Genomic DNA, 27,663 nt, shown 5'->3' on the forward strand with positions numbered 1-27,663 from the left:
GTGATACTATACCGGGTCTCTCTACCAAAAGCCCTACTGTACATTTCTCATAGGAATCTATTCATAGCTCAGGTGATGGCTGTGTCCAGTTATTTGACACAGGAGGACAACTTAATGGTAGGCTACACTGGTCTCTCTCTACATACTAGTTGCGTCCAAAATGGCACCCTGTTCACATAGTGCACTACTTTTGACAAAAGTAGTGCACTACATAAGGAATAGGCTGCCATTTCGGACATAGCCACTGTGGTGGACAATGATCAACTCTTACATTGGTTACTTTAATGGCTACAAACGTGTTTATCATTTGGCCATACTGTATACAACACAATGGTTGACATTTTGTGGTTATTTGCTGTTTGACAGAGTAGTGAGCTAATGAGTGTGACTGGGCTGTTTTACAGTAGACTACAGTTCCTGTCACACACACACACACACACACACACACACACACACACACACACACAGTGGTGGAAAAAAAGTATCCAGAGTAAAAGTAAAGATCCCTTAATAGAAAATGACTCAAGTAAAAGTGAAAGTCACCCAGTAAAATACTAATTGAGTAAAAGTCTAAAAGTATTTGGTTTTAAATATACTTAAGTGTCAAAAGTAAATGTAAATGCTAAAATGTACTTAAGTATCAAAAGTAAAAGTAAAAGTATAAATAATTTCAAATTCCTTATATTAAGCAAAACAGGCGGCACAATTTTCTTGTTTTTTAAATTTACGGATAGCCAGGGGCACACTCCGACACTCCGACATTTTACAAACGAAGCATATGTGTTTCGTGAGTCCGCCAGATCAGTGGCAGTAGGGAAGACCAGGGATGTTCTCTTGAGAAGTGTGTGAATTTGACCATTTTCCAGTCCTGTTAAGCATTCGAAATGTAACGAGTACTTTTGGGTGTCAGGGAAAATGTATGGAGTAAAAAGTACATGATTTTCTTTAGGAATGTAGTGAAGTAAAAGTAAAAGTAGTCAAAAATATAAATAGTAAAGTAAAGTACAGATACCCCCAAAAAACTACTTGGCCCCACTGCACACACACACCTCATTTAAAGGAAGGATTCAGAGAGGATTCATAAACCACTTATGGGCTCAAACTAAAGGCCAACAGAAGGGACAAATACAGTCCATATTGCTTCTGTTTAGAGGTCTCTAGCGCAGCTCACCCAACTGATTTGTGAATGGTTTCCGGGGGAACGTTTTAAATAGAGTCAGGGGAGGGGTTAATATTCCCAGCAGGGAAAGTTTTGTGTGGGGTTTCCTACCAGTGTGTCGTGGCCAACATTAGCGTGAGCAGCAATAGTGCTATCCGCGGTTTGCCTTCAAAATAAAAGTCCCCCATTGAAACATGCAACGACGTTCAAACTTTGTTTAGAAATATGTAGTTCAATTGTGTCATGATTCCGCCTTTGTATCAGTTTGCGTGTTTCAATTGGGGTCTTTTATTTTGAAGGCAAACCGCCGATTCCACTATTATTGCTCACGCTAATGTTGTTCACGACACACACATGAACTTTACTACTGACTGGGTACACTACAGTTTTCAGGATCCTTTTGACAGGGTGACTTGTTCACCCAAGCAACTAGGCCTATTGACGTAGCGCGCAGAAGTTTTGGATATCATGGCCGTTGATAATCAAACTGTTGTGTACATTTCAGAACAGGTAGTTATTTTGATTTCGTGTGCCCTGTCGTTTTGGGGATCTTTACTTATTATCTGTACGTACATCCTTTGGCCAGATTTGAGGACAACGCCGAGGACACTTCTGGTCTTCTTGTCCGTGGCTGACTTTTTGTCTGCGGGCTCGTACGCATACGGAGTTTGGAGTGTCTTTGAATCAGACTCTGTGGATTGCGTTGTTCAAGGAGCGATATCTACTTTCGCCAACACAAGTTCGTTTTTCTGGACTGTCTCTATCGCTATATATCTGTACATTTTCATCGTCAAGTCGAATCAAAGACTAGCTGACAGCTTCGTGTTATGTTTTCACGTTATCAGGTGGGTACGTGCGCTCGATTCATTTTCATAACCTAATCATAATAATAACAGTTGTATAAACTGTAAAATGTTTTGATTGATTAGATTTGAGTTTGGGATAGGGTCTGTGAAAAATCAAGGCCAAGAGTCACCTGATCCAGCTATTTTGTTTCTCTACTCTAGTATGACGCGTTTATGAATATTCATGAGGAATACATCACCTTCCAATACCTGGGAATTTGAGCACTTCTGACATGAGGTTACTTCACCATGTAACATTTTAATTCCGCGTTCACATGCTAGTCGCAACTAGGAAACTGACATTTCCAACTTTCTAACTTGTTGTGGTTATACACGTGCTGCGTTCAACTAATCAGCAAGTCGGACATTTCCGAGTTTTCTAGTTCCGACAAACATGTGAACGCGGCATGTAAATGTGTCACCTGGTATTGTACATATCATAGACGCATTATACATTGTACTATATGCTGTAGTGTAAACTATTCATACTGTTTCAAACATTCTGAAAATTTGACTCTGAGCATCTTAGGGGCTGCACCCCTACTGTCTCCTGTTTACTCAATTAGGCTAAATGAACACTCAATGAATGCGCAATTAATACCCAATGACACATTAGAGCATGTTCTGCACTACACCTTACATCCAGTCCTTTGAAATAGAGTAGTTGAATAGAATATACACCACAAAAACACATAGTAGGTTTCTTATTGATAAACAATACAGAAAGGGTAGTCTGCTTTTGGACAATTCTTCACTGAGTTATCTTTTTGTGTGTGTATAACACCAAAAACCCTTTCTCCACCCCAGGGCCCAGGCAATGGACATGCCTGGCAACAAGGTGTGTTGTGCTCTAATGTTCTATGATGAATTCTCCAGTGATCCCTTTTTCCATTGAACCTCACACACAACAAGGCCATTCATAGTACATGAATAACAAACATACATATTTGTATGAGCCAAGTCAGACTTTGGTTCGAATACTATTTGAAATAATTTGTAATACTTTATCTGGCCTTGACTGAGCTTGCCTGTCGCAATGGAAGCAATAGAATAGTTGCAAAAGTGCAAACCCCAGCCTGCCCATCCTGCACTCCAGACAGACTAGAGCAAACGCTGAAATTATTTGAAAGATGTTGAATAGGATTTGAGTTTTCTGTAACATGGGATGTGACCCAAATGGCACCCCATTCCCTACAGTGCATTCAGAAAGTATTCAGACCCCTTCCCCTTTTTCCACATTTTGTTACGTTACAGCCTTATTCTAAAATAGATTAAATTGTTATTTTTCCCTCATCAATCTACACACAATACCCCATAATGACAAAGCAAAAACAGTTTTTTTGAATTTTTTGCAACTGTATTAAAAATTAAAAACGGAAATAACACATTTACATAGGTATTTAGACCCTTTGCTATGAGACTCGAAATTGAGCTCAGGCGCATCCTGTTTCCATTGATCATCCTTGAGATGTTTCTACAACTTGATTGGAGTCCACCTGTGGTAAATTCAATTGATTGGACATGATTTGGAAAGGCACACACCTGTCTATATAAGGTCCCACAGTTGACAGTGCATGTCAAAGCAAAAACCAAGCCATGAGGTCGAAGGAATTGTCAGTAGAGCGCCGAGACAGGATTGTGTTGAGGCACAGATCTGGGGAAGAGTACCAAAAAATGTCTGCAGCATTGAAGGTCCCCAAGAACACAGTGGCCTCCATCATTCTTAAATGGAAGAAGTTTGGAACCACCAAGACTCTTCCTAGAGCTGGCCGCCCGGCCAAACTGAGCACTCGGGGAGAAGGGCCTTGGTCAGGGAGGTGACCAAGAACCCGATGGTCATTCTGACAGAGCTCCAGAGTTCCTCTGTGGCAATGGGAGAACCTTCCAGAAGGACAACCATCTCTGCAGCACTCCACCAATCAGGCCTTTACGGTAGAGTGGCCAGACAGAAGCCACTCCTCAGTAAAAGGCACATGACAGCCCACTTGGAGTTTGCCAAAAGGCACCTAAAGGAATCTTAGACCATGAGAAACAAGATTCTCTGGTCTGATGAAACCAAGATTGAGCTCTTTGGCCTGAATGCCAAGCGTCATGTCTGGAGGAAACCTGGCACCATCCCTACGGTGAAGCATGTTGGTGGCAGCATCATGCTGTGGGGATGTGAGAGACTATGTGAGAGACTAGTCAGGTTTGATGAACGGAGCAAAGTACAGAGAGATCCTTGATGAAGCTCCAGAGCGCTCAGAACCTCAGACTGGGGTGAAGGTTCCCCTTCCAACAGGACAGTGACCCTAAGCACACAGCCAAGACAACGCAGGAGTGGCTTCGGGACAAGTCTCTGAATGTCCTCGAGTGGCCCAGCCAGAGCCCGGACTTGAACCCTATCGAACATCTCTGGAGAGACCTGAAAATAGCTGTGCAGCAATGCTCCCCATCCAACCTGACAGAGCTTGAGAGGACCTGCAGAGAGGAATGCAGGTGTGCCAAGCTTGTAGCGTCATACCCAAGAAGACTCAAGGCTGTAATCGTTGCCAAAGGTGCTTAAACAAAGTACTGAGTAAAGGGTCTGAATACTTATGTAAATGTGATATTTCAAATTTGTATTTTAATACATTGTGTGTAGGATGATGAGGGGGGGGGACTATTTAATCCATTTTAGAATAAGGCTGTAACGTAACAAAATGTGGAAAAAGTCAAGGGGTCTGAACACTTTCTGAATGCACTGTATATAATGCACTGGTCAAACGTAGTGTACTATATATGGAATAGGTACCATTTGGTCGCAGCCATTGTTGTTGAGGCCCTTTTACTAGGAGCTGAAAGGAATGAGTCCAAAAATATACTTAAATTCTCTGAATGATAAATTATATAATGAGTCATGAAATGTTAAGAGTGAATTTAAGATGTTGGCCCTCGGTGAGTGGAAGATTACCTGGACATGCAGGGCCTCACACTCTCCCCAGAACTGCTGATGTGAGCTACAGCGTCACAAGTGGACTACCGACTGACTGATCTACAAATCACCTTGCATCAGAAATAACAGCTCATTATTATTTGTAGATCAGTCAGTCAGTTACCCTTGGATCATCCATGCATCATGGATTTGATTCTCTCAAACACAGCCAACATCTCATCCTGGGAAATGTTAGCCTAGATCCACACTGAGTTGTTCTGTTTTCGTGTAGTTGAAAGGGATAGTGAAAAAATAAATTCAGTTTGCGTACAGGCTACTGAAATGTAACACTTTATGACTTTGTGTGACTAGTGTGACTTTGCAGGAAGCAAGTTGCAGATTTGGTGTTGCACTTTCAACATCGAGGCTATATAGAGCGAGGCCTGTTTTCAACATTCCTTGGTAGCATGCATAGTTGCACAAAATGATCACCAGACATTTGAGGAAGTGCGTGGCTGGCATTCTAGTCAGGAGGTTCACAGTGATATGTTCATTCATTCCTTCATCTTCTTCCTGCTCATCCACTTCCTATTCCTCCTCCTCCTCCATCGCTCCTCCTCCTCCTCCTCCATCTCTCCTCCTCCTCCATCTCTCCTCCTCCTCCTCCTCCTCCTCCTCCTCCTCCTCCTCCATCTCTCCTCCTCCTCCATCGCTCTTCCTCCTCCTCCTCCTCCTCCTCCATCTCTCCTCCTCCTCCTCCATCTCTCCTCCTCCTCCTCCTCCTCCTCCTCCATCTTTCCTCCTCCTCCTCCTCCTCCTCCTCCTCCATCTCTCCTCCTCCTCCTCCATCTCTCCTTCTCCTCCTCCTCCTCCTCCTCCTCCTCGATCGCTCTTCCTCCTCCTCCTCCTCCTCCTGCTCCTCCTCCTCCTCCTCCTCCTCCATCTTCCTCCTCCTCCATCGCTCCTCCTCCTCCTCCTCCTCCTCCTCCTCCTCCTCCTCCTCCATCTCTCCTCCTCCTCCATCGCTCCTCCTCCTCCTCCTCCTCCTCCTCCTCCATCTCTCCACCCCCAGCTGGGGCATCCCTCTAGGCATCACAATAGCAGCTCTGTCTCTGGGACGTATTGGCTACGATGCATCGGAGGTGTCTGTGGGCTGGTGCTGGGTGAGGATCCAGGCTCCAGACCATGTCCTGTGGATGCTGCTCACTGGGAAGATATGGGAGTTCCTGGCCTATCTCACCCTCCCTGTCCTCTATATCCTCATCAAGAAACACATCCACAGAGCGGTGAGGATCTGTTACAATCTAAACCCCAATACTATTGATAAGTGTAAAAAAAGGGTTGAAATTTGGGGAGGAATACATGGAAAATGTTTATAATTTAGAGAAATGAAAGTGTTTTTTTTTTGCTGACTATATGATGATTTTTCTCGAGGCTACTTTATTAATTCCACCCCTGAGTGTAGGCTATCACAGACATTTTCCATGGCAGCTCTCAAGCACATTTATCCACTCGATAAATATTCCTGTTTTCTCTATGTCGTCCAGCATGCGGCTCTGTCTGAGTACCGGCCCATCCTTGCCTGCAGTCCTCTGTCCCAGTCCCTTTCCAATATGGCCGACAGGAAGTTGACCCTGATCCCCGTCATCTTCATCGCCCTGCGTATCTGGAGCACCGTGCGTTTCCTGCTGATGCTGGCTGACTCCCCCGCCAGGCAGAACCCTGTGCTCGTCACTCTACATGTGAGTTTGGATTGGCACATTTCCAAGTCTCTTTGGATAAAAGCGTCTGCTAAATGGCATATTATTATTATTATTATTATTATTATTATTATTATTATATTATTGCCAGAAATCAAGGTTCTATCCCCACCAATGATTCTCAAAACATGCCACAGGTATGTGTGCAGCAGGGTTTCTGTTTGACGGTAATAGACGACTTTTTGTCCGATAGAAAAGCCGATAAATTAAATTGGCGCTGGCCAATTGTCCGGGAGAAGAAGAAGAAGAAATCCCATTGCGAAATAATTCTTTTTAGCCTCTTCATTGGTGGAAACACCAGCCGATGGAAATACATTTGATTGGTCATGCTTATCGGTCTATAGATTAATTTGCATAATTTAGTTGGAATTAAATTGGCGCGTGTGTACAGTATATCTTATTTATCACAGGCAGACAGATACAGAGCTGCTGCAGCATCTTGTGGTGCTTTCAAGACAACTGGGAACTCGGAAAAATACGAGGTCAAATCATGACATCGGTGATCTTCAGGTCGGAAAGTTGGAGCTCTAGAAAGAGGCTCGAAGTTCCCAAGTTGGATGACCGTTGAAAAAACGACTTTTCCCCCCAGTTCCCAGTTGTCTTGAACGCACTGATGTCGGAGATTTCCGAGTTCCCAGTTGTTTTGAACGCGGCATCAAACGATAACGGAAGGCAGGCTTCATCAGCGCGTCACACACCACTTTCCAATGAGCTGGAGGCAGTGTGCATTTTGTCAACATATACTTCATCGTTTGAAACCTGAAGGTTTTAATCCATATTATGAGGCATGTTTTACCTTGCTTCAAAGTAGCCTATTAGATCTCCTCTCTTCTAAATTCTTTCCAGATATTTTCATCTCTGTCACATGAAACTGCTCGCATTTGCAGTGTGCCTTTTTGACAACGGTGTTTTCCCGCTAACTGCATTACGTAACGAACATTAACGCGTAGACTACGGCCTTGTGCGCGCGTTGCTGCGCTTATAATGTGAAGAAATAATACTTTATCAAAATGTTAAGCTAACCGTTCTGATATGTTGCATCAGACTCATTGCTTTTTACGTTTTTTTTTAATTATTTTTTTATGTAGCCTACTGGTTGTATGAATTTGGGATCTATTGTCCCAGAGTCTGTTTGGAACAGGCTATTTGTTTCTCGACAAGTTGACCAATAGAATAGGTAGCCTAAACTTTTCTACTGTAGTAGATTGACACAGGCTAGAGATTTTGCTGTTCATTATTCGTCTTGTTGGCTGAGGAAAAGTAAATGTGGACAGTTATTCTAACGTGTTCGAAGTGCGCATCAGAATTCGGTAAGAAGGACCGCACATCTCACCTTGCATGTTCTGTTAATATAAATTACCATATTCTAAATGTGATTTCTGTCATTCTGAGCACAGTGGGTGGACACCCGAATCAGGTTACGCACCCGGTAAAATGTCCGGTAAATTAAAATGTTGCCGGTCAAATGTCCAGCCCCACATTTTACTAACGGAAACCCTGGTGTGCCGTATAAGAACCTTTGCAACAAATATCAGTACCTAACGGTCTTCATCCATCCACCATCTTTACATTCATCCTCTAGTCATATATCCATCCGTCCATAAATAGTTTTATCTGTTTCTCTAGGGCATTGGGAACACCTTCCAGGGAGCGGCAAACTGCATCATGTTTGTCCTGTTCACCCAGCCGATCCGCTCCCGCCTCTCCACCATGCTCTGTTACTGCTGCTGCTGTTGCAGGGCCGGGTCCGGGGCCTCCCTCACACCCTCCAACACACCCAACCACAGGACCGGGGTCTCCCCCAAACCCTACAACACGCCCAACCACAGGGGCTTGGGCCTGGAGTCAGGCCTGGGTGTGGAGACCCCCTCACAACCAGAGGACAACCCCAATACCAGCCCTCGTGGCTGGCCGGACGGCTGCTGACCCTGGGTCTGAATGGATGGACAGAGCACACTCACAACCCTGGCTTTCTGAGACCCTTTTCCCACTATTGAACCGAGCCGAGCTGTACTTGGCTGGCCTGGGTTACACATCGTCCGCTATAGATACCTGGTGCGGAGTGAAGGGTACGTCTAATGGATACTGAGAGAGAGCGAGAGGGGTTGGAAACAAGCTTCCATACTGCAGTCCACTCATTACCGCAAGTGCCCCCCCCCCCCCCCCGTGGCCCGCACAGGACGGTCGCAAATTCTGCAGACGCGTGCTCGTTGTAAGGCCTCACCTGACAAGCCACACACTCACGTGCACTTTTAGCTGATGAGGATGATCGAAGCATTGTCATTTTGGAAGAGATGACTTGCTGTGCTCAGTCACTAGCATTGGACGTTCCATAAGGGTGATTGCAAGGTCATTTTAGTGGTGAGGTTTTGTGTATATAGGGGCTCTGTTCAAAAGTTGTGCACCTATATAGGGAATAGGGTGTCATTTGGGACGTACGCGTGTGTGTTTTTTTTATAGCGCTCTAACATCAATGTCTTCCTATTCTTGTGTTTTAATTGGAGCAACAGAAACTGCACAGTGCAATTTAATATTGTTATTTTTTTATACTGGGTTATCTTTCAGTTACTTTATAGCATTGTTAACAATGTACCTCGTATATCAAATGAATGTTACATCTACTATTTTGGAAAGATGGCACCATATCACTACCACCTGTAAAGTTTACAAAAGCCACAACCTACTGAAAGATAGAGTTGAATTTGGCTAGACAATGCTCCTATGTTAGAGTTCTGAAAAGAGCTCTCACTGAACGTGCGGTATATTGGTAAAGAGGAAAGTGAAGTTGTGTCCTTATCCATAACAATCAACTTGACCATATCTCTGTATACACCTCTTTTTTAACTGGATGTTTTGAAATGTAAATCTATTAAAGACTAATAAATCCACTGAAGACTGACCCTTGAGCTACCACTATCGTTTTTCCCTGTCAACTAGATGTCTTTGAACAATGTATTTTCATTAAGGGATTCATTGCTTTTTTTTGCAGAAAAATAACATTAAAGCCTGGTCAAAAGCAGTGCACTAGATGGGGAAATAGGGTGACACTTTGGATGCAGATGAAGTGCTGCTGTGTTTAGGGGGAGAACTGCTCTCAACCAGGAGTGATTTATTGTTTTGTTGACGATGCAGACAAAGTGCTGCTGTGTTTAAGGGGAGAACTGCTCTCAACCAGGAGTGATTTATTGTTTAGTTGACCTTTCCAGAGGTGAAGTGGCTGTTGCAGGAGTCACTGATTTGAAAAGGGAGGATGGTAAGCCAGTTGATTTATTGATCTTTCTGTGGTCTCTCTGAATGTGATTGATTAGACACGTCATGTGAAGGAAAAATAGGAAGTTTTTTTTTGTCGTAAGACACAATAGTTTTTGTGTCTCTGGCTTTGTGGATGTGGTCCTCCTTTGTGGGCAGTCTAACACTGTGTGTGATCAGTCAGCCCTTCTCCTTTTTATACCGTAACCAAAACATACAGTCCCTACATTGTGCTGTTGATATTGCAGTTGAGTTTTCCCTTACAGAGTCTAATTTATTTTGGGGTCAGCAAACAATGGATTATTTGTTTTTATAAAAACAACATCTAAGGCCTGAGGATAGACCCTATTCTAACCTGGTCCCAGATCTGTTTGCGATGTCTTCCCAACTCTCATGGTCATTGCATTGGAGACTGCTGATGGGAGAATGGTGCGTATTTTACATTTTTTACATTGACATTTTTAGTCATTTAGCAGACGCTCTTATCCAGAGCGACTTACAGTTAGTGAGTGCATACATTATATTTTAAATTTTTTTCCCTGTGGGAATCGAACCCACAACCCTGGCGTTGCAAACGCCATGCTCTACCATAACGGCTGGAACATAGCGAATGGAATGGCATCAAACACATGGAAACCACGTGTTTGATGTATTTGATACCATTCCACTGCATCCATTACCACGAGCCCGTCCTCCCCAATTAAGGTACACCAGCCCCCCTGTGGGTCATTGTCACATCATAGGAGTTTTCTGTAGATCTGGGACCAAGCTAGAAAGACCCACGCCTGTCCTTGTGGGAGGAAAGGCTATGGTCATACATATCAGTTCTGTTTTAGATGGCCTGGCAGTTAGTCTCGAGCCAGCAACCGGAGAGTTGCCAGTTCAAATTCCGCATCTGACAGGAAGAATCAGGTGGGAATTGAGCTGTCAACCATAGGGTTGCTGGTATCAAATCCTAGATGCCATTGCCTGCTGTTTTGCCCTTGAGCAATGCACCTAACCCACCACAACAACTGCTCTACGGGCATCCACTGTGGCAGTCCCCCTCTCCAACCTGTACGTGTGTGTGTGTGTTTCAGATGGGTTGGGATAGAACGGAAGTCCCATTTCGGTTGGACCTTGTGTACAATTGACAAATAAAGGGATCTTAATCTTATTGATATCATTGAAATATTATTTTCTTCCTGCTATATAGTATAGTTTACCTTTGACCTATAGCCAGCAGTCACATTGACAAAGCATGATGATGGCTTGGAGGCTGTTGAGGAAGTGCAGGTCCTCGTCCCAAATGGCACCCTATGTCCTATATAGTGCACTACTTTTGACCAGCCTAGGTCTGTTTTATGCTGATGAAAACGGACAGTAAATAGTTTCGTACCCTTGAGGACAACCAGAGACTGAGGGGGGGGGGGGATGTAAAGACACTACTGCATTTTGTCCATGGATGCGTCCCAAATCGCACCCTATTCCCGACGTAGTGGGGTCAAAAGTAGGGCACTATGTAGGGAACAGTGTGCCATTTGGGATACTATGACTTAATCCTTTGTATTGGTCTGGGGAGTGAGTGGGCACATTTGGCTGACATTGAAACGGCTTTATCCCAGAGAGAGGGATGGTATGTGTTTTTTTTTTTTTTTTCTCTCTCTCTGTCTGGTTGATGGCTATCGACCCACTTCATTCATTAACTTATGACTGGGACCTATTGGAGCGGAGGGGCTGAGGGGAGGACCCATTTACAGACCATGTTAATGCAAGGCCTTCTACTCACAACGGTGTTCATTACAGTGTGGTGATGGCCCTTTGAACCAATGCCTGGTAGAATGTATTAGGCCGAAGGTTGAAAAAAAGGATTGGGTCAAAACGTGAAATATCTCACTTGTTAATTAGGAATGAGATAGATGTGATGACTGAGTGATGTTTTCGCCACAAACTAATGAGAGATACAAGAACGACAGCGTTCCATGCTGAAGGTGGATGAGAATAACCTGGTCTCAGATCTATTAATGTAGTCTTGCCAACTTGGCAATTAAATGCAGACCAAAGACAAAGTTTTCAATCTAGCTAACAGCATTGACCTGTAATAGTACACAATACATGTGATTCAAACATAGTGGTTCGGGTTAACTAACTTCCTGGAGAAGGTAGATTGCCCAATGCCTAGTAGATCGAAAGTGCCATCTTCAGGGCATAACCGGTGTGCACACTGTCTGCCTCCGCAACTACGCACCGTCTATGCTCTGGAACGCCTCTGTGGTTTAGCACTGTGTAGCGCAGGGTTCTTCAATTCCGGTCCTGGAGGGCCGAAACACCTCTGTTTTTTCATCCTCTCCTTCTAATCAGGGGCTAATTCAGACCTGGGACACCAGGTGAGTGCAATTAACTACCAGGTAGAAATAAAAAAAAACAGAAGTGTTTCGGCCCTCCAGGACCGGAATTGAAGAACCCTGGTGTAGACACTAACTAGTCCATAGAGCTGGACTACAATATATGGCCAGTTGGGGGTGCCAACATTCTCTGCAAATGATAAATTAAGGGTAACACCAAAGACAGTACAGTATGAAGATAGGCTAAAACTGCTTCTCCAATAGAAATCCCCGATCACACCTGTAGGCGATGTCATGGCGACGTTGGCTCGATAAGCGCATGCGTATCAACACGTCATCGTGTCTCCACATGTGCAGGCGGTCAAATCAAAGGCACTCCTTCGATATGAAGTTGTTTTTGACAAAAAAAGAAAACGTGTCAGTTTTCTCACTTTCACGAGGTTGGAGTAATAACATGTTCAACTACTTAAGACGTTGGCTCTATTAGAGATTTATTATTCTCCTAAATTGATGGGATGACTAACTTAGAAAGAATGCATTCTTGACTGAGCTAATGTAGGTTGTGACACCTGGCAAGCTGTGATTGATGTGAAGAGCTGTTTTAGGGGGTAAAATGAGATAAGGATTTGTGTCTCCAAATGCTAGACTATACTGGTTCTTTGTGATCTGTGAACCTTCCTTGGACGTAGGAATGGTGTCTAGGGGAGCTGGCTCTTCTCACTATGACAGGTTGTTATGATAAACGTATGCCTGGTAACAGAAGAGGCGGGGAACAGCCGGTGCGCCAACGGATAGGCTGAGTAAGTCTAAACCACGCTCAAGTCTCTACTCTGATTGGCCAGCAGAGAGGTGGGAAACTCTCTCTGTCAGAGTATTTGAGCAAGAACCTAGAACAATGGATTAGTTCTCTGAAGTGCCCTGCGAGGTATTTCAAAGAGCCCGTATATACGAAACGTCATATTTACCATTGAAGGTTTTTTCATTAATTAAAATAACTAGTATATCTTAGAAGTCGTGTTGACCTCTTTTGTTCCCAATACCAGATTTGAATTGACGCAACTTTGACAGCTCGAAATCTAGGTCGTGCCTTTAGATTTCGATAAAATTAACAACTGGTCTGTTTCGCAAGTGTTCCCTGAAGTCTCGTGATGTTGCGTCTCTGGGTTTAGAAACTCTGTGGTAGTATTGTAGTTTTCCACTACATGCCACTAGGACGTCATACATGCATTATGATCCTAATACATAATAGCTGTGTTTTGCCTGTGCTTGTTGATTGAATAACTTGACCAGGACTGGCTTTAATGTGACTAAAAGATTATTTTGTACATGGGTTACATCACAATTTCACACCATTTAACCAACAATCGGTGAATTCAATAACTAACTGAGAATGCATTTTAAAACAATCTACTGATGTAGGATCTTAATTTCAGCCAGTTTGCTACAGCAGGAAAATAATCCTGCAGCAACAGGAAATGTAAATTATGATGTGGATTATAATTAATGGACATTTCAAAATGGAAATTACAAACTTCAGAAGCCTTTTTAAACCTAAAATACACTACATTGCCAAAAGTATGTGGACACCCCTTCAAATTAGTGGATTTGGCTATTTTAGCCACACTCTTTGCTGACAGGTGTATAACATCGAGCACACAGCCAGGCACTCTCCACAGACAAGCATTGGCAGTAGAATGGCCTTACTGAAAAGCTCAGTGACATTCAACATGGCACTGTCATAGGATGCCACCTTTCCAACAAGTCAGTTCGTCAAATTTCTGCCCTGCTAGAGCTGCCCCGGTCAACTGTAAGTGCTGTTATTGTGAAGTGGAAACGTCTAGGAGCAACAACGGCTCAGTCGGGAAGCAGTAGGCCATACAAGCTCACAGAACGGGACCGCCGAGTGCTGAAGCGCGTAGCACTTGAAAATCGTCTATCCTCGGTTGCAACACTCACTACCGAGTTCCAAACTGCCTCTGGGAGCAACGTCAGCACAATATCTGTTAGTCGGGAGCTTCATGAAATGGGTTTCCATGGCCGAGCAGCCGCACACAATCCTAAAATAACCATGTGCAACGCCAAGCGTCGGCTAGAGTGGTGTAAAGCTCGCCGCCATTGGAATCTGGAGCAGTGGAAACGCGTTCTCTTGAGTGATTAATCACGTTTCACCATCTGGCAGTCCGATGGACGAATCTGGGTTTTCACATTTTCACTTCCGTTCACAGAACGTTCAAAAAACGTTCAGACTTAACAGTCAGGAAACGTATGGCTTCGTTCCCAGAACAAATGGGTAACCAAAAACGGACGTTCACACAACTTCCAGGGAACCAAATGTGCTAGCTGGGTAATGTGTCTTAACAAGCCAGTGTTGTTTGCATGGTGTATCAATCAATCAATCAATTTTATTTTATATAGCCCTTCTTACATCAGCTAATATCTCGAAGTGCTGTACAGAAACCCAGCCTAAAACCCCAAACAGCTAGTAATGCAGGTGTAGAAGCACGGTGGCTAGGAAAAACTCCCTAGAAAGGCAAAACCTAGGAAGAAACCTAGAGAGGAACCAGGCTAAGAGGGGTGGCCAGTCCTCTTCTGGCTGTGCCGGGTGGAGATTATAACAGAACCATGCCAAGATGTTCAAAAATGTTCATAAGTGACAAGCATGGTCAAATAATAATCAGGAATAAATCTCAGTTGGCTTTTCATAGCCGATCATTAGAGTTTAAAACAGCAGGTCTGGGACAGGTAGGGGTTCCATAACCGCAGGCAGAACAGTTTAAACTGGAATAGCAGCAAGGCCAGGCGGACTGGGGATAGCAAGGAGTCACCACGGCCGGTAGTCCCGACGTATGGTCCTAGGGCTCAGGTCTCTCAGTTGGCTTTTCATAGCCGATCATTTAGAGTTGAAAACAGCAGGTCTGGGACAGGTAGGGGTTTCGTAGCCGCAGGCAGAACAGTTGAAACTGGAATAGCAGCAAGGCCAGGCGGACTGGGGGCAGCAGGGTGTCATCATGCCCGGTAGTCCTGACGTATGGTCCTAGGGCTCAGGTTCTCAGAGAGAAAGAGAGAACGAGAGAATTAGAGAGAGCATACTTAAATTCACACAGGACACTGGATAAGACAGGAGAAGTACTCCAGGTATAACCAACTAACCCCAGCCCCCCGACACATAAACTACTGCAGCATAAATACTGGAGGCTGAGACAGGAGCGGTCCGGAGACACTGTGGCCCCATCCGAAGAAACCCCCGGACAGGGCCAAACAGGAAGGATATAACCCCACCCACTCCGCCAAAGCACAGCCCCCGCACCACTAGAGGGATATCCCCAACCACCAACTTACAATCCTGAGACAAGGCCGAGTATAGCCCACAGAGGTCTCCACCACAGCACAAACCAAGGGGGGGGGGGGCGCCAACCCAGACAGGAAGATCACGTCAGTAACTCAACCCACTCAAGTGACGCACCCCTCCCAGGGACGGCATGAAAGAGCACCAGCAGGCCAGTGACTCAGCCCCTGCAACAGGGTTAGAGGCAGAGAACCCCAGTGGAGAGGGGAACCGGCCTGGCAGAGACAGCAAGGGCTGTTCGTTGCTCCAGCCTTTCCGTTCACCTTCACACTCCTGGGCCAGACTACACTCAATCATATGACCTACTGAAGAGATAAGTCTTCAGTAAAGACTTAAAGGTTGAGACCGAGTCTGCGTCTCTCACATGGGTAGGCAGACTGTTCCATAAAAATGGAGATCTATAGGAGAAAGCCCTGCCTCCCGCTGTTTGCTTAGAAATTCTAGGGACAATTAGGAGGCCTGCGTCTTGTGACCGTAGCGTACGTATTGGTATGTACGGCAGGACCAACTCGGAAAGATAGGTAGGAGCAAGCCCATGTAACGCTTTATAGGTTAACAGTAAAACCTTGAAATCAGCCCTTGCCTTAACAGGAAGCCAGTGTAGGGAAGCTAGCACTGGAGTAATATGATCAAATTTCTTGGTTCTAGTCAGGATTCTAGCAGCCGTATTTAGCACTAACTGAAGTTTATTTAGTGCTTTATCCGGGTAGCCGGAAAATAGAGCATTGCAGTAGTCTAATCTAGAAGTAACAAATGCATGGATTAATTTTTCTGCATCATTTTTGGACAGAAAATTTCTGATTTTTGCAATGTTACGTAGATGGAAAAAAGCTGTCCTTGAAACAGTCTTGATATGTTCGTCAAAAGAGAGATCAGGGTCAAGAGTAACGCCTAGGTCCTTCACAGTTTTATTTGAGACGACTTTACAACCATCAAGATGAATTGTCAGATTTAACAGAAGATCTCTTTGTTTCTTGGGACCTAGAACAAGCATCTCTGTTTTGTCCGAGTTTAAAAGTAAAAAGTTTTCAGCCATCCACTTCCTTATGTCTGAAACACAGGCTTCTAGCGAGGGCAATTTTGGGGCTTCACCATGCTTCATTGAAATGTACAGCTGTGTGTCATCCGCATAGCAGTGAAAGTTAACATTATGTTTTCGAATAACATCCCCAAGAGGTAAAATATATAGTGAAAACAATAGTGGTCCTAAAACGGAACCTTGAGGAACACCGAAATGTACAGTTGATTTGTCGGAGGACAGACCATTCACAGAGACAAACTGATATCTTTCCGACAGGTAGGATCTAAACCAGGCCAGAACTTGTCCGTGTAGACCAATTTGGGTTTCCAGTCTCTCCAAAAGAATGTGGTGATCGATGGTGTCAAAGGCAGCACTAAGGTCTAGTAGCACGAGGACAGATGCAGAGCCTCGGTCTGACGCCATTAAAAGGTCATTTACCACCTTCACAAGTGCAGTCTCAGTGCTATGATGGGGTCTAAAACCAGACTGAAGCATTTCGTATACATTGTTTGTCTTCAGAAAGGCAGTGAGTTGCTGCGCAACAGCTTTTTCTAAAATTTTTGAGAGGAATGGAAGATTCGATATTGGCCGATAGTTTTTTATATTTTCCGGGTCAAGGTTTGGCTTTTTCAAGAGAGGCTTTATCACTGCCACTTTTAGTGAGTTTGGTACACATCCGGTGGATAGAGAGCTGTTTATTATGTTCAACATAGGAGGGCCAAGCACAGGAAGCAGCTCCTTCAGCAGTTTAGTAGGAATAGGATCCAGTATGCAGCTTGAAGGTTTAGAGGCCATGATTATTTTCATCATTGTGTCAAGAGATATAGTACTAAAACACTTAAGTGTCTCTCCCGATCCCAGGCCCTCGCAGAGCTGTGCAGATCCAGGACAGCTAAGCCCTGGAGGAATACGCAGATTCAAAGAGGAGTCCGTAATTTGCTTTCTAATGGTCATGATCTTTTCCTCAAAGAAGTTCATGAATTTATCACTGCTGAAGTGAAAACCATCCTCTCTTGGGGAATGCTGCTTTTTAGTTAGCTTTGCAACAGTATCAAAAAGAAATTTTGGATTGTTCTTATTTTCCTCGATTAATTTGGAAAAGTAGGATGATCGAGCAGCAGTGAGGGCTCTTCGGTACTGCACGGTACTGTCTTTCCAAGCTAGTCGGAAGACTTCCAGTTTGGTGTGGCGCCATTTCCGTTCCAATTTCCTGGAAGCTTGCTTCAAAGCTCGGGTATTTTCTGTATACCAGGGAGCTAGTTTCTTATGACAAATGTTTTTCGTTTTTAGGGGTGCAACTGCATCTAGGGTATTGTGCAAGGTTAAATTTAGTTCCTCAGTTAAGTGGTTAACTGATTTTTGTCCTCTGACGTCCTTGGGTAGGCAGAAGGGGTCTGGAAGGGCATCAATGAATTTTTGTGTTGTCTGAGAATTTATAGCACGACTTTTGATGCTCCTTGGTTGGGGTCTGAGCAGATTATTTGTTGCGATTGCAAACGTAATAAAATGGTGGTCCGATAGTCCAGGATTTTGTGGAAAAACATTAAGATCTACAACATTTATTCCATGGGACAAAACTAGGTCCAGAGTATGACTGTGGCAGTGAGTAGGTCCAGAGACATGTTGGACAAAACCCACTGAGTCGATAATGGCTCCGAAGGACTTTTGGAGTGGGTCTGTGGACTTCTCCATGTGAATATTAAAATCACCAAAAATTAGAATATGATCTGCTATGACTACAAGGTCTGATAGGAATTCAGGAAACTCAGAGAGGAACGCTGTATATGGCCCAGGAGGCCTGTAAACAGTAGCTATAAAAAGTGATTGAGTAGGCTGCATAGATTTCATGACTAGAAGCTCGAAAGATGAAAACGTCATTTTTTTTTTTGTAAATTGAAATTTGCTATCGTAAATGTTAGCAACACCTCCGCCTTTGCGGGATGCACGGGGAATATGGTCACTAGTGTAACCAGGAGGTGAGGCCTCATTTAACACAGCAAATTCATCAGGCTTAAGCCATGTTTCAGTCAGGCCAATCACATCAAGATTATGATCAGTGATTAGTTCATTGACTATGACTGCCTTTGAAGTGAGGGATCTAACATTAAGTAACCCTATTTTGAGATGTGAGGTATCACGATCTCTTTCAATAATGGCAGGAATGGAGGAGGTCTTTATCCTAATAAGATTGCTAGGGTGGACACCACCATGTTTAGTTTTGCCCAACCTAGGTCGAGGCACAGACACAGTCTCAATGGGTATGGCTGAGCTGACTACACTGACTATGCTATTGGCAGACTCCACTAAGCTGGCAGGTTGGCTAACAGCCTGCTGCCTGGCCTGCACCCTATTTCACTGTGGGGCTAAAGGAGTTAGAGCCCTATCTATGTTGGTAGATAAGAGGAGAGCACCCCTCCAGCTAGGATGGAGTCCGTCACTCCTCAGCAGGTCAGGCTTGATCCTGTTTGTGGGTGAGTCCCAGAAAGAGGGCCAATTATCCACAAATGTTATCTTTTGGGAGGGGCAGAAAACAGTTTTCAACCAGCGATTAAGTGCTGAGACTCTGCTGTAGAGCTCGTCACTTCCCCTAACTGGGAGGGGGCCAGAGACAATTACTCGATGCCGACACATCTTTCTAGCTGATTTACACGCTGAAGCTATGTTGCACTTGGTGACCTCTGACTGTTTCATCCTAACATCGTTGGTGCCGACGTGGATAACAATATCTCTATACTCTCTACACTCGCCAGTTTTAGCTTTAGCCAGCACCATCTTTAGATTAGCCTTAACGTCGGTAGCCCTGCCCCCTGGTAAACAGTGTATGATCGCTGGGTGATTCGTTTTAAGTCTAATACTGCGGGTAATGGAGTCGCCAATGACTAGGGTTTTCAATTTGTCAGAGCTAATGGTGGGAGCCTTCGGCGTCTCAGACCCCGTAACGGGAGGAGTAGAGACTAGAGAAGACTCAGACTCAGACTCCGACTCGCTACATAATGGGGAAAACCGGTTGAAGGTTTCTGTCGGCTGAATGAGCGACACCGGTTGAGCATTCCAACAGTATTTCCCTCCAGAAGCCATGAGAAAGTTGTCCGGCTGCAGGGACTGTGCGGGGGGAGTTATACTAACGTTACTGTCTGTACTTACTGGTGGCACAGACGCTGTTTCTTCCTTTCCTACACTGATAATACTCTTGCCTAACGATTGCGTCTGAAGCTGGGCTTGTAGCACAGCTATTCTCGCCGTAAGGCGAGAATTCTCCTGTATATTATGAGTACAGCGACTGCAATTAAAAGACATCATGTTAATGTTACTACTTAGCTTCGGCTGTTGAAGATGTTGATGAACCATGTCCAGATAAAGCGTCCGGAGTGAAAAAGTTGAATAAGGGAAAAAAAAGTTGCGATGGAAAAACGGAAAATAACGTAAAGTTGGCAGCTAAAACGCACAGGAAAATGACTCTTCTGTCTCGGGATAAACGTCCGGGGTGAAAAAGTTTAACGAAAAAAGATGAGTGAGGACAAAACTAAAAAGTTGGTAAATTTGTTGAACACAGAGATTGATTAAACGTTTATTAAAAGTAAAACGTGAATAGTTTGGCAGGTAGCCAAGTAGCAACAAACAGCAGAGCAGCAAGGAGACAATGCGGAAGCGAGTGTAGTGTAGTGTTGTGTGGGGGTGATGACAGGATGTTTTGTGAGTAAGTAGTGTCCGAAACATTCCGGAGAGGAGTTTGGAGTCCACCGTGGAATTACATTTACAAACGAGGAGTATGAATCTGAGTCTTTTCAAGTTCCAGTTTCAGGTTGAATCCCTTTTACACAGGCAGCCCGATTCAGATCTTTTTTTTTACTCTGCTAATTGACCTTTTGACCAATCAGAACAGCTCTTTTGCCTATAATTCGGCAAAAGATCAGAATTGGGCTGCCTGTGTAAACACAGCATTAGTCCTGACCTTGTCCACATTCTATTTGTGCCCACATGTTTAGACAGGTGTAGACGATTAAAATACATATTGTGATCTGATTGTGATCAGATCTTCCTGACCACCTCCGGATGTGTCTGTCATATCAATTAAGTGTAAACCGATTTAAATCATAATTTTACCGGCCTCTAAAATAATTGAAAGGTAGCACTATTGATTTATGGCACAAGTAAATACATTCAGATTAATTTGAAAGAATATCTGTCAAATAATTTCCATACAGGGAGGCACCAGCTTATCTGGTCACAAGGCGGACACAGTGGATGGATGAAGAGTAACATTTTAATAGATGCGACAAACCTTGATCAGATAATAATTGGATCATATTGATCAGATCATGAAACTCACATGTTAGCGCGGTGTAAACGAGGCTCAAAGATGACGGCGCGCTTCCCATCAGTTGAGATGAGATGATGTTAAACTTTTTCCAGAGAAAGATGGGTAGTCATCTCATCTCAAATGATGGGAACCACCGTCATCTTTACACACAGACTCAACCTAAAACTGAAACATATCTCTTCTATCCTTCAGCATACGAGTCAAACCATAAATATAGATGTAGGAACTTAATTTGATCACCCTGTTGCGATGCAGGAAATGTTAAACTTGTATTGTACACTACATGACCAAAAGTATGTGGACACCTGCTCATCGATTATCTCATTCCAAAATCATGGGCATTAATATGGAGTTGGTCCCCCCGTTGCTGCTACAACAGCCTCCACTCTTCTGGGAAGGCTTTCCACTAGATGTTGGAACATTACTGCAGTAACTTGCTTCCATTCAGCCACAAGAACATTAGTGAGGTCGGGCAATGATGTTGGGCGATTAGGCCTGGCTCGCAGTCAGTATAACCAATTAATCCCAAAGGTGTTCGATTGGGTTGAGGTCAGGGCTCTGTGCCGGCCAGTCAAGTTCTTCCACACCAATCTAGACAAACCATTTCTGTATGGACCTCGCTTTGTGCAAGAGGGCATTGTCATGCTGAAACAGGGAAGGGCCTTCCCCCAAACTGTTGCCACAAAGTTGGAAGCACAGAATCATCTAGAATGTCATTGTATGCTGTAGTGTTAAGATTCCCCTCAGTGGAACTAAGGGGCCTAGCCCGAACCATGAAAAACAGCCCCAGAGCCACTTCCAGGTTGAGCCGTTGTTGCTCCTAGACGTTTCCACTTCACAATAACAGCACTTACAGTTGACCGGGGCAGCTCTAGCAGTAGAGAAATTTGACGAACTCACTTGTTGGAAAGGTGGAATCCTGTGACGGTGCCACGTTGAAAGTCACTGAGCTCTTCAGTAAAGGCCATTCTACTGCCAATGTTTGTCTATGGAGATTGCATGGCGGTGTGCTCGATTTCCTACACCTGTCAGCAACGGGTGTGGCTGAAACAGCCAAATCCACTAATTTGAAGGGGTGTCCACATACTTTGGAAAGTATTCAGACCCCTTCCCTTTTTCTACATTTAGTTACATTACAGCCTTGTTCTAAAATTGATTAAATTCTTTTTTCCCCTCATCAATCTACACACAATACCCCATAATGACAAAGCGAAAACAGGTTTCTAGAAATGTTTGTAGAAAAATAAATAAATAAATAAACAGAAATACCTTACAAGTATTCAGACCCTTTGCTATGAGACTAGAAATTGAGCTCAGGTGCATCCTGTTTCCATTGATCATCCTTGAGATGTTTCTACAACTTGATTGGAGTCCACCTGTGGTAAATTCAATTTATTGGACATGATTTGGAAAGGTACACACCTGTCTATATAAGGTCCCACAGCATGTCAGAGCAAAACCAAGCCATGAGGTCAAAGGAATTGTCCGTACTGCTCCGAGACAGGGTTGTGTCGAGGCACAGATCTGGGGAAGGGTACCAAAACATTTCTGCAGCATTGAAGGTCCCTTAGAACACAGTGGCCTCCATCATTCTTAAATGGAAGAAGTTTGGAACCACCAAGACTCTTCCTAGAGCTGGCCGCCCGGCCAAACTGAGCACTCAGGGGAGAAGGACCATGGTCAGGGAGGTGACCAAGAATCCGATGGTCACTCTGACAGAACTTATGTAAATGTCATATTTCAGTTTTTTATTTTTAATACATTTGCAAACATTTCTAAAAACCTGTTTTTGCTTTGTCGTTATGGGGTATTGTGTATAGATTGGTGAGGTGAAAAAAACAATTGAATCCATTTTAGAATAAGGCTGTAACGTAACAAAATGTGGAAAAAGTCAAGGGGTCTGAATACTTTCCGAATACACTGTTTAGTATATAAAGAGTGTGAAAGTACAGTTGAAGTCGAAAGTTTACATACACCTTAACAAATACATTTAAACTAAGTTTTTCACCATACCTGACATTTAATCCTAGTAAAAATTCCATGTCTTAGGTCAGTTAGGATCACCACTTTATTTTAAGAATGTGAAATGTCAGAATAATAGTAGAAAGAATGATTTATTTCAGCTTTTATTTATTTCATCACATTCCCAGTGGGTCAGAAGTTTACATACACTCAATTAGTATTTGGTAGCATTGCCTTTAAATTGTTTAACTTGGGTCAAATGTTTCGGGGTAGCCTTCCACAAGCTTCCCACAATAAGTTGGGTGAATTTTGGCCCATTCCTCCTGACAGAGCTGGTGTAACTGAGTCAGGTTTGTAGGCCTCCTTGCTCACACACGCTTTTTCAGTTCTGCCCACACATTTTCTATAGGATTGAGGTCAGGGCTTTGTGATGGCCACTCCAATATCTTGACTTTGTTGTCCTTAAGCCATTTTGCCACAATTTTGGAAGTATGCTTGGGGTCATTGTCCATTTGGAGGAACCATTTGTGACCAAGCTTTAACTTACTGACTGATGTCTTGAGATGTTGCTTCAATATATCCACATAATTTTCCTTCCTCATGATGCCATCTATTTTGTGAAGTGCACCAGTCGCTCCTGCAGCAAGCACCCCCACAGCATGATGCTGCCACCCCAGTGCTTCACGGTTGGGATGGTGTTCTTCGGCTTGCAGGCGACCCCCTTTTTCCTCCAAACATAACGATGGTCATTATGGCCAAACAGTTCTTTTTTTGTTTCATCAGACCAGAGGACATTCCTCCAAAAAGTACGATCTTTGTCCCCATGTGCAGTTGCAAACCGTAGTCTGGCTTTTTTATGGCGGTTTTGGAGCAGTGGCTTCTTCCTTGCTGAGTGGCCTTTCAGGTTATGTCGATATAGGACTCGTTTTACTGTGGATATAGATACTTTTGTACCTGTTTCCTCCAGCATCTTCGCAAGGTCCTTTGCTGTTGTTCTGGGATTGATTTGCACTTTTCGCACCAAAGTACGTTAATCTCTAGGAGACAGAACGCGTCTCCTTCCTGAGCGGTATGACGGCTGCGTGGTCCCATGGTGTTTATACTTGCGTACTATTGTTTGTACAGATGAACGTGGTACCTTCAGGCGTTTGGAAATTGCTCCCAAGGATGAACCAGACTTGTGGAGGTCTACAATTTCTTTTCTGACGTCTTGGTTGATTTCTTTTGATTTTCCCATGTTGTCAAGCAAAGAAGCACTGAGTTTGAAGGTAGGCCTTGAAATCATCCACAGGTACACCTCCAATTGACTCAAATGATGTCAATTAGCCTATCAGAAGCTTCTAAAGCCATGACATCATTTTCTGGAATTTTCCAAGCTGTTTAAAGGCACAGTCAACTTAGTGTATGTAAACTTCTGACCCACTGGAATTGTGATTCAGTGAATTATAAGTGAAATAATCTGTCTGAAAACAATTGTTGGAAACATTACTTGTGTCATGCACAAAGTTGATGTCCTAACCGACTTGCCAAAACTATAGTTTGTTAACAGGAAATTTGTGGAGTGGTTGAAAAACGAGTTTTAATGACTCCAAGCTAAGTGTATGCAAACTTCCGACTTCAACTGTAAAGAGAGAGTAAAGAAAACAGTACACACACACACACACACACACACACACACACACACACACACACACACACACACACACACACAGACACAGACAGACATACAGACAGACAGACAGACAGACAGACAGACAGACAGACAGACAGACAGACAGACAGACACACACACACACACACACACACACACACACACACACATACGTGTTTATAGACAATATCAGGACTTATTGGGACATGCCTTTCCCAAGGTCCAAGAGACCTGGGAATCAGAATAGTTTCGTCCCATGATTCTAGGAATACATCCATCTGTTGAGATTTTGTCTAGGGCTATATTTTGTTCAGACCTGATGTTAATAGTATATATGAGGACTTTTTCGGGTTAATGTGACATATAAGGCCCATAGCAACAGCAGCCCATAGATACACACCGATTTTCAGGTTTATGTGACTTATGAAGACCCTGTAATACACAAAATAGGGTGTGTATTTGAACGTGGTTCCGGTTACATGTTGAAATGTCTGCATAAGAATCATAGGTGTACAACACTTAACTAAAGCTTTAAAAAAATTATTATAATAATCATGCTCACCAGATAGGTAACCTTCAACAGAAATGCCTATCCATGTTCACATAGTTCATAAATATAATATATTCTCAGTCTACTGTTTAAGTCGTATTATTGTTATTTATAACAATACATTTGCAGTCAATATTCATGTAAAAAAAGAGGGAACACTTTATGCCTTACTTTTATTGAGTGCCAGCGAAAATATGCTAATTAACAAATCAATTGAACACCCAGAATAGACCACCTACACTTTGCCTCCTTCCCTGCTATGCACAAGGCAGTAGAAATGGCATGTTTGAAATGAATGAGAAACTCTCTATTAAAGCATCCAGCTTCTATGAAACATGACAGTGTACATTCAGCTAACCTGTCTAAATAACGTAGGGATTTACATCATAGTTACATAGTGCATGTTACCATACACGAGGCCTGTTACAAGCACCCATTGAAATGGTAATAGTTTAACAGTAATTTAAACACCTTGCCACATTCAACAACTTGTGGTTAAGAACAAAGTGCTTCTGAAAACTTAGGAACAATAACAATCCCTTTAAGTACTGTTTTATCTCTTTTCCCTGTCAATGAGAGCAGAGTATTAACCTATATCATCAACTGTTATCCCAAAATTTGACCATAAGTGGCAAACATATGCTCATTAATAGCCCTCAATTATACATAAACATACGAACATGTGGGATCTACAGTCGAGCCTATGTGGCATGTTTGTACAAGAACCAACAATATAAATCATTTAAGGAAAATAAAATAATATGAACATGAAACCCACAGATATTAACACTATCTGAGGAGAAGCTGATTGAAATTGGAATTGAATGGTACCTGAGCTACAGTTGGCATGCTCTAGTTCTATCTGTTCGTCTTCCTTTTTAATGCTACGTTTCTGTTGTGGATGTAGTATTTGATAGCAACCCCAGTCTCTGTCTTTCAGAGCTACTGGCTCTGCTTGGAGGCAGGAGTCACAGTCATTTTTACCTGGTATTCTGCAGCTTGTTATGAAATTAAGCAAATGCCGCTCAACAGCTTTCACTTCATCACCTGTCCACTTGCTTCTCACCTTCACAGCTTTCATAAATGGAAACAAAATACAACTGATTAACAATGAGCTCTGCTAAAGTGACAAATGGAGGATATGATACAAAGGATTCTAGTTAGTAGTTATATGATGTTATCAATACATGTGAATACAAAATGCTTACTAACCGTGCTTTCCTTTGGAGCACTTTGAGGATGCTTGGGATGTGACTATTTTACCATGTCTTGGTTGTGTGTTGCTCATGTGTACGTTATCCAAGGTGGTTGACTCAGGAGTGCCCTCCATGTTGTCCAGGGTGGTTGACTCAGAAGTGCCCTCCATGTTGTCCAGGGTGGTTGACTCAGGAGTGCCCTCCATGTTGTCCAGGGTGGTTGACTCAGGAGTGCCCTCCATGTTGTCCAGGGTGGTTGACTCTGGTGTTTGCCTCAGAAGTGTCTGGTCCCTAGAAGTCTCTGTTGTTGAGCCTTTGCAAAGTAATAATGAATGTGATTCTGTTGTATGAGCTTTATGACAATACGTTTGCTTGCTTGTATTATTCACTGTAAACAACCTCAATGTCAGGCAATATGCAATTCTACATTAGATATTAACTGATATTTGAGATATAAACATAAACTGATTGCGAATCCATAAATGTGGAATTACTTATCACCACCAATGTGATTGTTTAAAAACAGATAGAGGATCATTTCGATAATCCCCACAGAAATGTGCATTTATGTGACATAACTTAAAGATATTACCACATATATACAAGTCAGGATACCTTTGCATTGATGTAGGTCAGCAATGGTTTCTTCGCTGGAATCATCATCACTCATTTCTACTTCATCTGGTTGGGTAAAAACATTTACGGCCAATTATTTAAATTAAGGACTAACAACACTTATAATAGTTATATTTGAAGTGGCTAAAAACTATTAGTCAAACAACATTTTACCTTCAGGATTGACCTCAATGTCATCCAGCCCTTTCCCCTGCAGGTAAGGCAGTCTTCCTTTTTCGATTGCTATCAACAGTTTGTTGACTTTTGCGAGCTGCAGGGTACTCTCTGGAAGCCGATAGAATTCTCTATGGACACGGATGTCATGTCCTAGAAAGGTGGCAAGTTGATCCATTTCATTTTCTTGGAGGTTTAGTAGTGTGGACAAAGTGGCGACTTTTTTCCGCAATCTTGTTGAGGTGAGTGCCTCTGGGTTCTTTGCACCACATTGTTTGCATACTTGCGAAAGCAGTCGGAGCCTCTGTAATGGGAAAGGACACCTGGCCGTGCAAACATGTGCACATTTTCTTTGTGGACTTGACACTCTTTTCTGCTTATCATGAGGAGGTCCATAGCAGTGATCATGTCAGGGGTTAGAAGCACTGGAACCTTTCTTGACCTTTTACCTCGAATCTCAACTCTCTCAAAGTGCTCTGCAAGCTTCCTCTCGAAGTCAGTAAGGCCCCTCACAATGTCTGGATTCAGCTCCGTAAGATCCCTGGATGTGAAAGACTGAAGCTCCATTTTTGAAACTTCCCCTTCCCTCCTTCTGTT

The 27,663-nt window shown here is 43.4% G+C and overlaps 1 protein-coding gene and 1 long non-coding RNA gene across 2 annotated transcripts; one reads left to right on the forward strand and one right to left on the reverse strand.

Annotated features, from left to right (window-relative positions):
• The first annotated feature begins 1,507 nt into the window (after positions 1–1,507).
• Positions 1,508–9,556, forward strand: gpr157 (G protein-coupled receptor 157). Its single transcript, XM_084184786.1, has 4 exons — positions 1,508–2,004; positions 5,970–6,183; positions 6,445–6,639; positions 8,284–9,556. Exons 1-4 carry the CDS (start codon positions 1,628–1,630, stop codon positions 8,581–8,583), a joined length of 1,086 nt encoding a protein of 361 aa, XP_084040912.1. The 5' UTR covers positions 1,508–1,627; the 3' UTR covers positions 8,584–9,556.
• A 15,592-nt stretch (positions 9,557–25,148) lies between these two features.
• Positions 25,149–27,287, reverse strand: LOC311147774. The gene is made up of 4 exons (XR_014614813.1): positions 27,067–27,287; positions 26,893–26,958; positions 26,294–26,590; positions 25,149–26,155 (listed from the first exon to the last, which is right to left on the reverse strand). It is a non-coding gene; the product is annotated as an uncharacterized lncRNA (long non-coding RNA).
• Between the last annotated feature and the right edge of the window lie 376 nt (positions 27,288–27,663).

Source organism: Coregonus lavaretus, assembly GCF_964263955.1.
Source record: "Coregonus lavaretus genome assembly, chromosome: 20".
Classification (NCBI taxonomy): domain Eukaryota; kingdom Metazoa; phylum Chordata; class Actinopteri; order Salmoniformes; family Salmonidae; genus Coregonus; species Coregonus lavaretus.